General features: G+C 44.0%; 1 protein-coding gene across 1 annotated transcript in view; it reads right to left on the reverse strand.

Annotated features, from left to right (window-relative positions):
• Window positions 1–17,539: 17,539 nt before the first annotated feature.
• Window positions 17,540–17,761, reverse strand: part of LOC117055585 (collagen alpha-6(VI) chain-like) — a 60,987-nt gene continuing 60,765 nt past the window's right edge. The window contains exon 35 of the mRNA XM_033165198.1: window positions 17,540–17,640. Coding sequence (XP_033021089.1) covers window positions 17,540–17,640 — 101 coding nt within the window. The remainder of the gene's footprint in view (window positions 17,641–17,761) is intronic.

Consider the following 17,761-nt stretch of genomic DNA (forward strand, 5'->3'; position numbering starts at 1 on the left):
TGAAACAATTAAACTGGGAACAGGAGGGTACAACTGCACATTGCTTGGTTTATATTTCAGAGTCATAAAAAACTGATGACACAAAACAACTTGTATATTTCCAGACTGAGTGACTCCCCCCACCCCCATATCACTATGGCATAATTTATCTGTGGCAGATGTTTAATGGTTTCTGCATAGGTAAAGAATAGCTGCATGCAAGTTTCCATATTTAGTACCCTTTTCAGCTCAAAGAAGGAGATCACTTATCTCAATACCGTGATGAGTTGTTTGTCGCAGCATTAGGATCTGATTAAACCGATTTATATTGAATCTACAAATAGAAATAAGTCCGAGGTAGCCAAAGGGGGGGGGGGAATTGGGGCACAGATGACCTTTCAAAACTCAACTTCCTTCCCCCTCTTTCTGCGGTTCCTTAAATTTGTTTTTAATATCTTCTGCATATCCAAATTAACTCAATTTACTCATTTATTCATCTTCTTTAAATATATACTCTTATAAAACTGCAGGTTGTTACAATAACCCTGCCAATGTTTTTAATCTGTTTATAATTTATCTGTAAATATTCAACAAACCATTTCCATTCTTTTATTTTTAAAAATGTTATCTTGATTTCTTATTCTTTCAGTAAGTTTCACCATTTCTGCATATTCCATAAGTTTTTGTATCCATTCTTCCTTTACTGGGACTCCAACTTTTATACATAATGACCATAGACAGTATACTCTGTACCAAAACATGAAAAGAGTACAGAAAGCCAAAGAAATTGGAAGTCGTTAGGAAAATCTAGGAGCAATTGGAAATAATTACCGGTAACTGCAATGATCTGGCAACCTAATCAAAGAAAGCGATTAATTGGTCACGTTCAATAACACATACTAAAAGAGAACTGGAAATATTAAATATATGATGAAATCAACTGCTGCTGTGAACAAAATGAAATTCAAAAATTACAAGATAATCTGTTATATAATTTGGAAGGTTTCTCTGTCTGCCGGCTGTTCTGTTCAGTTCTGTTCTCTAAGCATTCAGATGCCCCTCAAGACCACCAAACTGGGCACAAGATTTCCCAAGATAGGGTGGCGGTCTCCATTGATGCTGGGACACTGGCTTCCATTTTGAATTAAGATGGCAGACTGAAACATGCCATTGGCATAACTTCACCAGATTTTGCCCAGTTTGGCCTGACGCGTCCAACCAGTGTGAATTTGGATGCCTCTGGAAATATCATTGCCCAACTTGGCAGTGAGAGTTCTCGAGTGGGAGGTGACAGTCTTCATCTATGTTGGGAAACCAGGGGCCATTTTGAAACAAGATGGCAGACCAAATCATGACTTTGGTACGACTTTTTCCCATTTCTTGTGACAGTTACAAATGTGGTTTCCTGAGGCAGAGGACGTGGTTTTCACTTAAGTTTGGATGCTATCAGATGCGCTCAGCCTTGCATCTGTCCTAAATCACAAATTATAATACCCATCTAAAAATCTCAATATTTTTTGGTTACTTCAACTTCTCAGGAAGTGCTAAGCACTCGCCACTAGTATAAGATGTATTGATTTGTAATATGCAATTTGCAAGTATGTATTATGTGACTAATGATAGATTATAATAACATTTTAAAAAACCCAACCCCCTTTTATCAACTCTTTTCAAAATGGAAAGCTGTAACTGTCAGGGTTATTTTAAAAAATAGTTACACCACTTCTAAACCTTCAAGGTTTAATGTCACTGGATATTTAAAATCCACATTGCAGATTTGATTCATTTCTTACTTTGCAGCAGATTTCTAAAGTGTTCTGTGCATGAAAGCAACAGCCCTACTGTGTCAACAACTTTTAGTACCCAATTAATCCTGAAGCTCTTCAAACTGCTGTATTTATGCCTGCCAAATCCTACAGTTTTATTGCAAGCTTCACAAAAATAAAATCAGCAGACTAGTAACAGGCTGCAGAGATTTAAGGTTCAAATGAAGGAAAAGCATGCTTGAAGGCTTCTATCATCTCTGGTCACAACTACTGCACCATAACATTAAAATCACATCGCTCCCTTCAGAAATCATGGATACCGTGGCTTGTTAAGGGTGCTGTGAATTGTAGCTTTGTGGAGGGTAAACTGTAGTTCCCAGGATTCTGAGGTGCAAGTGGTGTGCTATAAATGCATGTTAGGAACATAGAAAGCTGCCTTATACCATGTAAGACCATTGGTCTAGCTAGCTCAGAATTGGCTACTACACTGGCAGGCAGTGGCATAGCATGGGTTGCCAGTGCCCAGGGTGACACAAAGGTAGGAGGGTGGGAGGGAAACGGACAGAGTACGCATGCACATTCAATTACCTCATGGCATCCATGTCACCCAGGAGATCACATCCACGGAGATAACAAAAGAAGAGTTGTTCTGTTTGTCACTGAGATTCTACTCAATATGATCCAGAGCAGAACTCCGACATATATTTAGCAGAGTAAAAACTTAAACACATTGCAGGATTCCTCCAAAACAGACCAGAGGCAATTGAATTTCATCCAGCAGAGCTTTACTGCTACTGAAGGCAAATGAGCACAATGGTTACAAATCCAATACACTCAGGATTGGCACTGTCCATAAGAAATCCAATTGCAGCAGACTTAACTTAAACTTAAAATAATTTATAGTAAGTCTAAACCGTAACACTAAGCATACTATGTACAGAACACTTCACCAGAAGGAAGAGAGATAGAAAGAGAAAGTGAAACCCAGGCACCTTCTGTTCTTACTTTTATAGTCAGCATGACCTTGACAGAAGAGGTAAGAGAACCAATTTAAACCAGCTGTACTGTATTGTATTGGATCAGATTATTATAAGGGATGTGTTATGATTATAAGGTTGTGTATTTTGTTGCTGTATAGCACCTTGTACATAGCAATATAGTATACCTGAGAGAGCGTCTCCACCCCCCATCGTTCAGCCCGGACACTGAGGTCCAACTCCGAGGGCCTTCTGGCGGTTCCCTCACTGCGAGAAGCTTAGTTACAGGGAACCAGGCAGAGGGCCTTCTCGGTAGTGGCGCCCACCCTGTGGAACACCCTCCCACCAGATGTCAAGGAAATATACAACTATCTGACTTTTAGAAGGCATCTGAAGGCAGCCCTGTTTAGGGAAGTTTTTAATGTTTGATGTTTTATTGTTTTTTAAAATATTTTGTTGGAAGCCACCCAGAGTGGATGGGTAAACCCAGCCAGATGGACAGGGAATGAATGAATGAATGAATGAATGAATGAATAAATAAATAAATATTAAAAGGCGGTATACAAATTAAAAGTGAAATGAAAATGAAACGAAATGTTCTCTCCTCACCTTAGTTTTGAGGTAGCTGAGGTGTGTCTGCTGGTGTCCTCTCTTTCATTCGACAAAACCTCTTCCAAGTGGTCTGCACCTGCTGCTTTTCTGGGTACCTTTACCACTAAAAATGAGGGATTTGGGGGGGGGGGAGACATCATGAGGTTTTACAATTTGGGCAGCCGGGGAGCCTACAGAGTATGGAAGAAATGTTTCCTGGAAAACGGGGGAGATTCAGCACACTCTGCTGCCTTAAAATGCACATGAGTATTCAAAACCCTGTCCACACAGAAATTCAAAAGAAAATCTGAAGTTCCCTGACAATGAGGCAGAAAAATAGGGAAGCCCCTTTCACAGGGAAATGAAACTTCAAAGAAATCAGAGAGCAGAGTTCAGCGCAGCATTTGAAATGTGTGTAGGTTTGTTGAGAGCCGATCCGGTAAAAATTTGTTTCACGTTCTGCCAGTGGAACTTGACAGCTATGGTATCGGTGTGGACCCACATCTGCTGTTTTAGAAACAAAATGTGCAAAATTTGGAAATAGGTGTTGCAAGGCTTTAGCGTTCCTTTAGATATCTTTCCAGTGATTCGTCCCCTTTCATCTCTAATCTTGCAGAAAGAATCATAGAAAGCTGAGAGCACAGAAACATTGCATTCTGGAGCGCGCTCAACGTCTGATGGAACGAAAGGCAACATTTGCTTTGTATGGGCGCCACGGAGAGGGGGCGATTGTCCCGCCGTCCTGTCGACATGTGATTATTTTTCATCAAGAACACATATATCTCTCTGGCAATTATGAGATAACCACTTCAGATGCTCTTAAAATACCCTCCTCAATTAAACTCATTCTCCCCACTGCAAAAAAATAATTAATACAGTACATCCAAGAGCAGGCTTTTGCGAAGACTTTCTCCTGGAAAATACCACCAAACCCCAACATGTCACTCCAGTAGCTTTGCACTTGCTGTTGTGTGTTTATTCAGTCCAGGGAAACCCTCGGAGGAAAGGTGGATTATAAATGCAAGGTGTTTCTAGCCGAGGAGAAGGGCGGACGTGTGTGCATTCTGTACATGCTCAGAGATGCTACTGCCAATGTGGTGTAGTGGTTAAGAGTGGTGGACTCGTAATCTGGTGAACCGGGTTCGCTTCCCCGCTCCTCCACGTGCAGCTGCTGGGTGATCTTGGGCTAGTCACACTTCTCTGAAGTCTCTCAGCCCCATTCACCTCACAGAATGTTTGTTGTGGGGGAGGAAGGGAAAGGAGAATGTTAGCCGCTTTGAGACTCCATAAGGGGACTGAAAGGTGGGATATCAAATCCAAACTCCTCCTCCTCTTCTTCTTTCTTCTTCTTCTTCTTCCTTACCTTGCACATTACCAGATGGGACCCTAGCACTGGGCACAAGCCCTCCTTCCCTTTTCCACTCTCTGTCCCCCATCCTTCTAGCCACTCAGGATCTGCACCATGGCCCTTTTAAGCCCATGCCCCCCCCCCGGTCTCTCTGCTTCTGGCTCCCAGTGGCACCCTGGCGAATGACACCAAGCCATGCTGCCAAGCTCAGAACCAGCCACCATGTTGCCAGGGGCAGAGAAGCAGGGGTGGAATTTACACACATAAAAAAACAATGCTGTGAAAATGTTTTCTTTAAAAAAATATTTTGAAAAATAATTGAATTTTGCATAGCTCACTGTTGCCATCTAGGGTCACATATATTGGGTATAGGGTATATAGGGTACCGTATATTGCACTTTGCAACACGTTGTTGTTGTTTAGTCGTTTAGTCGTGTCTGACTCTTCATGACCCCATGGACCAGAGCACGACAGGCACTCCTGTCTTCCACTGCCTCCCACAGTTTGGTCAGACTCATGTTGGTAGCTTTGAGAACACTGTCCAACTATCTTGTCCTCTGTCGTCCCCTTCTACTTGTGCCCCCCATCTTTCCCAACATCAGGGTATTTTTCCAGGGAGTGGCCAAAGTGCTGGAGCCTCAGCTTCAGGATCTGTCCTTCTAGTGAGCGCTCAGGGCTGATTTCCTTCAGAATGGATAGGTTTGATCTCCTTGCAGTCCATGGGACTCTCAAGAGTCTCATCCAGCACCATAATTCAAAAGCATCAATTCTTCGGCGATGAGCCTTCTTTATGGCCCAGCTCTCACATTAAAAACATTTTATTTGCCGCTGTGTAGCTGAGTCCAGGATCTGTTGCTGGGGAAGTGCTGTGAGCGGGAGACACCTTGATTTGAAGTCAGAAGCCACGAAGGCTTTACCATCTCAGCAGAATCGGGGCAGTTGGGGGGGTATGATACCCATCTCTGTTTCAGATGCTGCCAGGTTCACCCCTAATGCCCTTAAATAGGGCAACAGTGCCGTGTTCCTGAGCAGGACTGACTCCTTCATAAACAGAGGCTGGCTCATGATAAGTGCAGGAGCAGTGATCATAAATCTTGCACCAGGCTCAAATTAAGTCAACAGTACTCAGGCCAAGTTCAGGAATCTTCTACAGAAAATCACTTCTGATTAAAATACTTTCTTGAGCCAAATATTGCTGCCACTTTTCTTACTAACTTCACCGATTACTCCCCATTGTCACCTCTTCCTATGAAACATGTGGTCACTTTAGCTATTTTGCCATATAGTCTCTGAAGAGGTGCTTTTTGTCAGAAAGAAGTTGGCAAAAAGGCATTTCCCTGGTTGATCCTTAAAATTTCTCCTTGAATTGGCTTTGTGTGAGTCATGGATTTCCTGAGAAACATCCTCCTTTTAAAAGGACACCAGCTCCTGCCCCCAAAACATTATACTGAACTCCAGAGACATTTTAACTTCACAGAAGAATGTAATAAAGAGCAAACGATAAGCAGATCATGGTGTACTTTCAATTCAGTTAAAATGTTTCTATTCCACTCTTGGTTTGGATGGTCCCAGAGCGGTTCACAATATATAAGTGTCATAGAAAAATCCAAATATTAAAGCAACAGTAAAACTCCACCCACTGTGACAAAAATATACATTGTCTTCCAAACTGGGAGTTAACAGCTAGCAAATGCCCGGGTGAATATGTGAGTTTTAAGGAGGCTGCCAAAACCTCAGTAGAGGTGGGATTCACTACATGAGGAGTGGAAAAACTGAGACTCTGGATATTGCTGGACTCCAACTTCCATCATTCCTGCCAGCTGGCCATACTGATGGCAGCTGTAGTCCAACAACACCTGGAGGACTGCAGGTTCTCCATCCCTTATGTACATACATCAAAGATGATGTTCGGACAGGACTTTAGGGTGGAATTCCAGGGCCCACTCAGCAGAATAAGCAGGAGGGCCCTGCAAACACAGCCGAGCTAGCTTACCACATTTCAAAAGAGGTGAAGTATTACATATACTAGTCATAATGCACAATCCCATAGGACCATTTGAAATAATACACATCACCAACTAAAGGGGGTCCTCAGACAATCCTTAAGGTTAAGATAAAGGCACCCGGGTGGCACTGTGCTCTAAACCAGTGTTTTTCAACCACTGTTCCGCGGCACACTAATGTGCCGCGAGCTGTTGCCTGGTGTGCCGTGGGAAAAATTGAACAATTACTTTATATATAGTCAATATAGGCACAGAGTTAATTTTTTTAACATTTTCTAATGGTGGTGTGCCTCGTGATTTTTTTCATGAAACAAGTGTACCTTTGCCCAAAAAAGGTTGAAAAAGACTGCTCTAAACCACTGAGCCTCTTGCGCTTGCCGATCGGAAGGTCAGCGGTTCGAATCCCCGCAACAGGGTGAGTTCCTGTTGCTCTGTCCCAGCACCTGCCAACCTAGCAGTTTGAAAGCTCCCTACCACAGCTAGTGATCAAACTCCTTGGGATGTGACATAAAACTACCACCCAATATGTCCAAGATATTTATTTAAAGTTCATATTTGCAACTATGGCATAATCTGTCCTTTTTTGGGAGTGGGAGGGTGCTGAGCAATGATGTCATCTTAGCTTTGCTAAGGCCATAATAATATTTCGAGGTGCTGACAGTTCCTTCAGCCTACACATAACTTTTTATATATGATAAAATCAAAACCACATTGATGCTTAAGGAGCGATGCAAGCCGTACGGCGAACAGACTCTTGCTATGATAGGTTAACGGAGGCTCTCCAGATGTTCTGAACGACAACTGCCAACAGCTCTAGCCAGCACAGCGAAGGCTGGCTTAAAGTGGAGAGACAAGTGCCATAATGTAGACTTGGCCGCTTATGAGGAATTCCTGAAAGTGTGGCGCAGTTATTGGGTCAAGGAATGACCCGTTCTAGTTCTTCCAGTGCCAGGGAAAGAGCTGGTGGGCAGAGAACCCACTGTCAATGTATGCACCTTGGGAGACCGTGCCAACTTCTCATGCTCACCCTCAGGCTCACAGTTACCTGGCAAGGTGCCAAGGGTGCCATCTGTTGGGGGGCCAGGGGAACAAGGCCTCCCCAAAAATTTTCAAGGAGGTTCCAGGGAACCTCTGCAAAAGCCATCCATGTGGTTACAGCAGATTATTAAATTAATTCACTTCATTTATATCCTGCCTTTCGGCTGTCTAACAGTAGCAATATAGGACCCAACTTCTAGGGGCCTCTTCAGCCCCCAAAATAAAATATTTGTGGGGTTCCTCCCAGTAAATGGCATTGCCATTCAAAATGGTGTGTCTGGGCCCCATCATGTGACCAATTATGCAAGGCAGGGCTTACCTGAGCCCTCTCCAATATTTTATTCAAGTTGGCACCCCTGAAAGCAACATATTTTGGTGTTGTTTTTTTTAAATAAATGATGTGCTAAAACCGGTAAAGAACATTTGAGGGTTCCACAAAATCCTAAAAACTGCAGGAGGGAGAGCCAGACATTATATTAATGCTCTCTCTTGTGTTGTCTCCCTCTATTTCTCTTTTACGCACCCACCCACCCCCACCCACTAACTGCATTTCCATATATCTGGCAGAAAATAGGAAAAGTGATGGCTTTCTCAAGATTAAAGTAAATCTCATCAACAGGAACTCATGTGACACCGTCACACGAGAGTGACCAGGTCCCAAGAGGGCAAATTCTGTGAACATCTTTAAAACATGGCCAGAGTTCTGAAAGACTCTTGTTTAGACTAGAAATGGCAATAGCTGCAGCTTAAGAGTCTACTTGCTTCTTCTCCTAAGTGTTCTGGACTTCATTTATCACCTGGAAGGCATTAAAAGGAAGACGAAAACAAAATCTGAAATGAAATGTTGCTGTTGAATCCAGTGTCAGGGCTTCTCTGTTCCTTGTTTACAAGAAACAGTACGTACGCCTGTTAATCTGGTGTCTGCACTGCAAATATTCTTTTTATTTGGTACTATGTAAATCGCCCACATGTTTGGCCTGATGCTGGTGTGACATGGATCTAGTCGTCTACTTTCTAGAATAGCAATATTTTCGCATGTGGCTGTGTTACTTGGGGACAACTGGAATCCACTGGCAGGACCGAGGTTGCAATAACCCCTGCCCCCCGCACCCCACTTACAAAAGACACTATTAAAGGGATGAAACAGTTATAGGTGCCTCCTTTAAAACCCTCAAATAAATTGATAACACAGATGTGCTTTTACTGCATTTCTAGTCCTTTATAATGGCAATCAACAAACAATATTGTTGAAATATTCACTCTCCTGCCCTAATGACCTCATCTTTGTTTAGATTCTTGTCGTTTGTGATACTCTTAATAGACAGTGACAGGAAAGACCAGTACAGTAAAATGTATTCAATTGATTTCCTACATCGGGCTTTGCATCCAGAGAAAATGCTGGCAACTGTTAATTGATAAGCCAGGGGTGGGGGATCTTTCTCGGCTGCCAGGTCAATTCCTTTTCTTGGCATCTTGGCATCCATATGCCAGTAGAAGGAAGAGCCGGAGGCAAAAGTGTGCAGAGTAATGAATGCGACCATTTCCTTTGTACACAAGGGTAAAGGTAAAGGGACCCCTGACCGTTAGGTCCAGTCGTGAACGACTCTGGGGTTGCGGTGCTCATCTCGCATTACTGGCCGAGGGAGCCAGCATACAGCTTCCGGGTCATGTGGCTAGCATGACTAAGCCGCTTCTGCTGAACCAGAGCAGCGCACGGAAATGCCGTTTACCTTCCCGCCTGAGCTGTACCTATTTATCTACTTGCACTTTGATGTGCTTTTGAACTGCTAGGTGGGCAGAGAGCTGGGACTGAACAATGGGAGCTCACCCTGTTGCGGGGATTCGAACCACCGACCTTCTGCTCGGCAAGCCCTAGACTCTGTGGTTTAGACCACAGCGCCACCCGCATCCCATAGGGAGCAATTATTATGTGAGTGGGTGGTTTCTTCACCTCCCACATCTCAGCTAAAGCTTTTTAAAAACTATATTAAACATTAGTTAAACTATGGAACCTGCTCCCACAGGAAACCTAGATGGTTTTAAAGAGGAGTAGGCAAATTCATGAAGGAGATGGCTATGCTCTGCTTCCACAGTTGGAGCCACAAACGCTTGCAGTAATTCCAGTTGCTGGAAACCAGAGCAGGGGTGGGGGCTCTTGTGCTCAAATCCTGCCTGCGGGTTTCACATAAATTGGCCACTGTGAGAACGGGATGTTGGACTAGATGAGCCAATGGCGTGTTCCAGCTGACTTCTCTTACATTTTACGTTTCGTATTTGCCTAAGTCCCTGATGCCCTAGACCATAAAGATGAAGGATATCTAGAAACTTCAGGCTATCTAGAATTTTTACCTCTGTGTTGTGACTGGAACACATACGGAGCCAGGCTACATGAGGGTAGTCACTCAAAACTACATTTCTTGCAGCAGTAGAAAACAAGGTGCTTCCAGACAAGTACTTATTGTACAATTTGGTGCTCCTCATGCACATACAGTTGGTTTCCCCCCAGTGTCCTTACACTGTCGTCAGAACACCAGCCCATATTTCCTCCTGTCATTTAATCTGGATGCACCTGATCCGGGAAAATAAAAAACAAACGACAATGCAGCCCAGTGGTCCATTTGTGATGTCTGAGTGGCCCGATTATAATATTAAGTCTTTGTCTGGAGGCACCAATAGTGAGAAAAGGGAAAGAAAGGAGATTATGATAATATAAAGCAGTCTTTCTCAACCTTGGGACTACTAGTTCCATCATCAAATAGAGACAATTTATGCTATCCGAGTTAGGAAGAGAACAGAGAGAATTGTAGCAGATCCTTTACATCCTGGTCATCAACTGCTTGATTTACTTCCATCTGGAAGTCGCTACAGGACTTCATATACAAAATTGGCCAGGCACAAGAATAGTTTTCCCCCTTGTGCCATTAAATTGTTATATTCATAGTTGTATAGCTGAAGGGAAGGTAAATTATGGGTGGGGTTTCTTTGCTTCTTTGTACTGTGAGAGGAACAGTGTCCGTATGTTTACATTGCAATGTAGCTGAAACAAATTCCAAGTATGTTGGGAAATGTACTTGGCCAATAATAAATTATTCCTATTCCTATTCCTATCTCTGACCACTGGTCCTGCTAGTTTGGGATGATGGGAGTTGTAGTCCAGCAACACTTGGGGATCCAAAGTTGAGAAAGGCTGCTTTAAAAGGTTTGCAAAATCAGCGATCCACTTAAAAGCAAGTCTTCGCGGCTGCCGCTTTTACTTGTTACTTTGATCTTGCCGCTGTCAGAGAGAGACGGGCGTCCTCTTTTGATCTCTCTCCGTAAGCCAAATTCCAGTAAATTTTAAAAACAAATTGCACTCAGTACTTACAGAGTCCTTCTTTTTAATCCAAATCGAGGAAAAGCAAAATGCTCATAAGCCGCCAGCAGCCGCTGCTTCGTGTAGTCGGGAAAGTGGTTGATCCTCAGTACTGCACCAGAGCCCCGCTCGCTTGAGCAGACCTTACTAGGTCTACTCAAGAGCAAGGACAGCACGTCTAGTAACCGCTGGATCCCAGGTCCTCAGGACACTCCTCCTGAGGTTTTAACGGAGCCCGCAGCGTGGTTGCGGTCACTCCTAACCCGAAAACACCGGAGCCCCATGTGAGGGATCCTATTCCCTCACCCTTCGATACTTCCCCAACCGTGACTCTCCCTAAGTTTCTCTGCCAACTAGGATGAATCCTTCAGCAGCACCTATTGTAGGCCTTTCTGCCTTCCATTCCACTAGTTCCAATGATGACCAACCACCACTTATCCTGCACTGTAACTCACACTGCTGTGAGGGTCCGTATAAGAAGAAAAAGAGTTTGGATTTGATATCCCACTTTATCACTACCCGAAGGAGTCTCAAAGTGGCTAACATTCTCCTTTCCTTTCCTCCCCCACAACAAACACTCTGTGAGGTGAGTGGGGCTGAGAGACCTCAAAGAAGTGTGACTAGCCCAAGGTCACCCAGCAGCTGCATGTGGAGGAGTGGAGACGCGAACCCGGTTCACCATATTACGAGTCTACCGCTCTTAACCACTACACCACGCTGGCTCTCCCCAGTTTCCCATATTTTGTGCTTAGTTATTTAGCTATTGATCCTCCTCTATGTCTGCAGGGAAATTGAATTGCTTGTTTACAGAGCTATTGTAAAAGGGGAAAAGGTAGAGGATCTCTGGACTGTTAAATCCAGGCAAAGGTGGCAAGCAGTACTAAACCGCTTCTGGTGCAACGGGACACCGTGATGGAAGCCAGAGCACACAGAAATGCCATTTAACTTCCTGCTGCAGCGGTCCCTATTTAGCTACTTGCACTGGCATGCTTTTGAACTGCTACGTTGGCAGGAGCTGGGACAGAGCAACGGGAGCTCACCCCGTCATGGGGATTTGAACCGCCAAGCTTCTGATCAGCAAGCTCAAGAGGCTCGGTGGTTTAGACCACAGCATCACCCGCTCCTATTGTACTGCCAACCTTACTGTACGCTTGTGAAACATGGACCACTTATAAACGCCATCTCCAACTCCTCAAAAGATTCCATCAATAGTGTCTCCAAAAAAAATGTACACATCACTTGGGAAGACAGGCAAACTAATGCCAGTGTACTGGAAGGAGCAAAGATCACCAGTGTCGAAGCAATGATTCTTCAAAATCAGCTTCGTTGGACTGGTCATGTTGTTTGGATGCCTGATGATCATCTTCCAAACCAACTGCTCTATTCCAAACTTAAAAAGGGAAAGCGTCATGCTGGTGGTCAACAAAAGAGGTTTAAAGACTCTCTTAAGGCAAATCTAAAATAATGTAGTATAAACACTGACAACTGGGAAACACTGGCTTGCGAGCGCTCCAATTGGAGAACAGCTTTTACCAAAGTTGTCGTGGACTTTGAAGATGCTCGAACTCAGGACGAAAGGGAGAAACGTGCTATGAGGAAGGCACGTTTGGCAAACCCTCCCCGTGATCAACTCCCTCCTGGGAACCTGTACCCCCATTATGGAAGGATGTGTGGATCCAGAATTGGCCCCCACAGTCACTTATGGACTCACTGTTAAGACCATGTTCATGGAAGACAATCTTACTCGGCTCCGTCAAAGAAGAGATAAACTTGATTCCATTCTCTTTTAAAGGCAAACCTACCCGATTCACAATTCTGAAACAATATGAGAACCAAAATTGAATTCCCCTTCAAAATTTGTCCTAACTCCGAATTTTGCAGTTTTCCAGTGCACAAAAATGCATATCCTAGGTAAAGTGTGTGTTTAAAAAATGACACATACAAAGGGCTTGAAAAAACATTTTGAAAATGTGTTGATTTGCAATAAAATGAGCACATTTTTAAAAAGTAATTACAAATGGATGTGGAAATGTGGAGAACTGAGCCTAAAAGAAGGGGGGGGGGAGAGAGAGCCACTGTGAAAACTGAAAATTGATAGATTTTCAGCACAAGGTTCTTTGCTCTGTGCTATTTCCCTCCCTGTAACTGGAACTATGATAGCTTTTGAATACTGCATGACTGTATTTAACAGCTGGCTCTCATCAAACTGACTGAGTGCCCTAACTAGTCCCTTATTCACTTATAGACATCTGTCTCCTACAGTTTTCTTGTCATTTGCTCAGCAGCCATATCCTCAGTGCCATGTGTTATAGCTTAACAAGGCAGCTTTATCGCAACACAATTCCAAAAAAACAGTGAATGGAAGAGAAATGGTTCCTTCCACTGGCTGCAGAAACGCTTGCACAAGAGCTTAACAGAAGAATTTATTCAAGGTTGTAAAAGCATTTTTCAACAGGTTCTATAGTTTTATAACCATTTTCCTCTTTGGTGTTGAAGCTCTATGGCTTGAACTCTACTTTTCTTGTGCAATAGTCTAGCACAGGCAGAGCCGCTCTGAAACCCTCTGGATATTGTTGGAACTACAACTCCCAAAATCTTTCCTGCCTAGGACCGGTGATAATTGTAATCCAGCAACATCCGGAGAACAGCAGATATTAGCCTGAATGATGTCTACATGGTTGTAGAACCTATATGTGTGCCTCTACAGAAAGCATGAAGAAGACATCTATAAATTTAATTTTGCCTCCCTAGTGCAAACAGCTCTTCCACCAGCTCTTTCATGTGTATTGCCAAAGAGCCGATAGTAAATCACACAGTTCAAAGCTGGAGTTAACTTTTTATTAGCAAAAACACAGTCTTGACTTGGTTGAGTGTCAGGCCTAATGAGCAAAGCAGCTCATTTCCGGTAGGTCTTACCCCAGGCACCCCCAAACTCGGCCCTCCAGATGTTTTGGGACTACAACTCCCATCATCCCTAGCTAACAGGACCAGTGGTCAGGGATGTTGGGAATTGTAGTCGAGTTTGCAGATGCCTGTCTTACCCCATGCATCAGACCCCTTCTCTCCAGGGCTTTCTCCAAGCAATCAGAGGCTGAGCCTGCATGAAGCCAACCTCTCCTCCGCTCCTTTTCATGCCTTTCCTAGTTCTGGGAGACATGGAGGGAGGGGAGCCTGTTGCAGCAGGAAGGGGAGACATTTGTGCCTCTTCACCAGCCAAACTCATCTCTGCCTCTTGGCCTCCTTCCTCTCCTGCTTCTGCCTCTGATTCTAGACCCCTTTCTGCCACAGACACTCCCAGCACACTCAGCCCTGTTACCTCTTCAGCTTCCAACACCTTGTCTGCCCACTCTTCTCCCTCTTTTCCCTCCGACCACTCATCGTTGTCCTACCACCAGATTTTCACTTTTTTAAAATATGGCAACCCTAGAGTGAGGGCCAAGCCACAAGTAGTTAATCAACCAGTTACAAGTTGCAAACCCTTTTGCCTGCTAACATAGACAATAAGTTGTTTATTACTATTACTACTACTACTACTTACAGATCAGTAAGCTGGGGGACATGTTTTTGTTTTAACTTGTTCCCAAATGATCCCATTTGAGCCATTGGGTAGCCAAGTTTGCTGATGATACTAAAATTATTCAGAGTGGTTAAAACAAAAAGGGGGTTGTGAGGAACTCCTTGCAATGCCTCCTTCCCTCTTTTAACTAATACATTCATTTTAAGGCACATTTCCCTCTAATATATGAAATTCTGTAAACAACGGTTGCAGAACTACACCACAAATTTTGGTTAAGGGCAAATTTTGAAAGATGACTGTGTTTCGGTTCTCATTATTGCTTCGGAATTTGATCGTTCGGCTTTAAATGCATATTGAAAGGAATCCCATCTCCATCTCTGCTTGAACGATAATATACAGTGTGCTGGGTAAAACAAATTGACATTGCTTAGTGTGATGGATTCTGCTTTGTTGCTCCGAAGCAAGCTATTATCATGAGCCTGCAGCAAACCACAGTACAGGTAAACAATAAGCCAGGATTCCTAGCTTATCCTATCTTACTGGAACCACAGTGTGAATGATCAGTGTGCTGGCACATTTCAACCTGTTTGTTGTTGCTTCACTTATCCCTTTGCATGAGTGGGTAAAAATCGGAATTGCTTAGAGTGATGTCTGGACTCTGGTTTGTTCCTCTCGAGTAACTCAGGCTTGAAAGCCAGCAACAAACCAGAGTAAGCGCGAAACAGCTACGTGAATAAAGAGACGCTACAGAGAAGTCCAAACCAGCAACAAATTTGAGTTTAATGATTTCATTCCATTCATTGCCATCAGGAGGGCAAGTACAGGAGAAGAGATACTTTGCTGGGGGGTGGGGTGGGAAGAATGAAGCAATGGGGGAGCAAGAGACAACTAGAGACAGGCAAGGTGTGGAATAAGGGCAATAAGAAAATATTCGGTGAATAAAGGTTTGAAAGGGTCAGGTTGGAGGAGGAATGGCTGACTGGAGATGGAGACTGGGCAAATAAAAGTAAGGAACTGAAGGAGAAGATGGGTTTCAGCATTAGGATAAAACGCAAGAGGCACAAAATGGCATGAATCAGTGCAAATATCAAAGTGTTTGGAAAAAATGGAGGTTATTTATACTTTTCATGGAATGATAAAACGTTTAAAGTGTGTGCAAAACTGCTTTAAGTTGAGTGGAACTTTCAAGGCGTTCTGTCCGTCAGAAGATATGGCCTTGCTAAATCTTTGGAAACGAAAGACCACATATTAAAAAATATGAAGAAGAGAAAGAGAATCCATTCCACGAACTTCATACACCACATCTGGTTTACAGAAAACACAGCCATTTAGCAACAAAAAACCCAAACTCATCACAATTGATGGCAGCTGATTAATGAGAAGTCTGTTTTCTTTTCAATGCCAGGTTGTCCTCTTTCAGTCATCTGAAAAATATCGAAATCAGACATTACGGGAAAATGAACTGGATAGCCTTTGGTTTGGATGGTGTTTTTGGATCCTGTCCAAGCCTGCGGCTTTGTATCTGTAAGATGGGAGTCTGTTGCAGAAGGAACTGCTGCAGTGGTCAAACCAGTCCCTTTGTTGAGTTAATGGGCTTAGCCAGGGTCAGCAAACTTACTGTACCTCGGGCCGGTGTCTCCAGCACCGATTGTGCAGAGGGCTGGAGGGCGGGGGAGTGCGCGCCCATACACGTGCGCACACGCTATTTCCGGCGCACTTCCGGGTTGGAGGAGCACTGGAAATAGCTTGTGCGCATGTGCACGGGCCTCCTCCGACACAGATGTGCACCGGAAATAACGCTTGTGCATGCACACAAGCTATTTCCGGTGCTCCTCCGACCCGGAAGTGGGCAGCCAAGCAGCACAGCGCCGGTAAGAGCGGGCAGCAGCAGCAGGCAGCGGGGGTTGCCACGGGCCGGATAAACAAGTCCCTCGGGCCTTATCCGGCCCACGGGCCTTAGTTTGGGAACCCCTGGGCTTAGCTAAGCCTGCTAAGCATCCTTTTTATGTGACTAAAGAGTTGGCCTTCTTGCCACAAAAACAACAACAAATGATATCTCCAGAGGGAGAAGTTAGTCTTTCACCTCTCATGTGACTGGAGGCCACATCATCCTTGAAGTGAGAAAAGTTAGCCAAGACTTAGTACTGTCTCCAAAGCTGGTGTCTTTGGTGGCCTCCCTGGAAACTTAACGGGGAACCAATATCTATTGGAGAATTAATGCTGTGAGCCCTTCCATCTTATGCTCAGGTTTTAAATTAAACCACAAAACACCACAGTCCCAAGTGACCTTTCCTTCTAAGGAAACCAGATCTGAGCTAAGCACTGGTACTCTGGGAATGTCCTAGAGTTTGGAAACTGGGGTACATGCAACATCATATGGCAAAAGGGATGGCGGAAGGGAGAGTACGAATGGAAGACCACAGGTAGATCATGTGACCTTAGATGTTGCAGAAAGCCACATGGCTTTCCCTTCCTAGGCATGAGAAGGGAAGCCCTGGGATGGGGAGAGATGAAACAGGAGCTCACCCCTTTGTGGGGATTTGAACCACCGACCTTCCAATCGGCAAGCCCAAGAGGCTCAGGGGTTTAGACCACAGTGCCACCTGCATCCCAGCCATAATGTCACAACCATTAGCTATAAACAGTTCAGATCTGAATGATTGGATTCTTCCTCCTCCCATGAAATGGATCGACAACTCTAGCCTCTTCCCTAAGAGTATGCTTAAGTGCACCCTTTCATTTTCTCTCATATAAGTGAATAGCCCTCTTAATTCCTGTAGAGAAACCTGCAGCCCTGTATCTGGGGAAAATCTTGACGCAAGGGCAAAAACCTACCCTCCATTCCCGATACTAGGTGACCATGGGGAAGGATCCTGCAGGGAATGCAATGCATTCATAGACACCTATTTGGTGATGGTGAAGGACATTTTTCTAATTCATAATAATCTTTACAATTAAGTGGCTGGACTTACATGAGACTGAGACTCCTTGAAGTGTATCTCGATTTTCGAGAGGTGACCTTGTTACATTTTGTTCGGAGTTCAGCTGGTGGATAGCTGTTGATGCCACCTGTTGTGACAAAAAGACACAGGGATGAATCTTCGCAAAGTTTGGAAATAGATTTTGCCATGATTATGGTGTATTTTCACCTTTCCCCTCTTATCATGAATCTTACACTGAAAGTCCTAGT

Source organism: Lacerta agilis, chromosome 12 (assembly GCF_009819535.1).
Source record: "Lacerta agilis isolate rLacAgi1 chromosome 12, rLacAgi1.pri, whole genome shotgun sequence".
In the NCBI taxonomy this organism is placed as follows: domain Eukaryota; kingdom Metazoa; phylum Chordata; class Lepidosauria; order Squamata; family Lacertidae; genus Lacerta; species Lacerta agilis.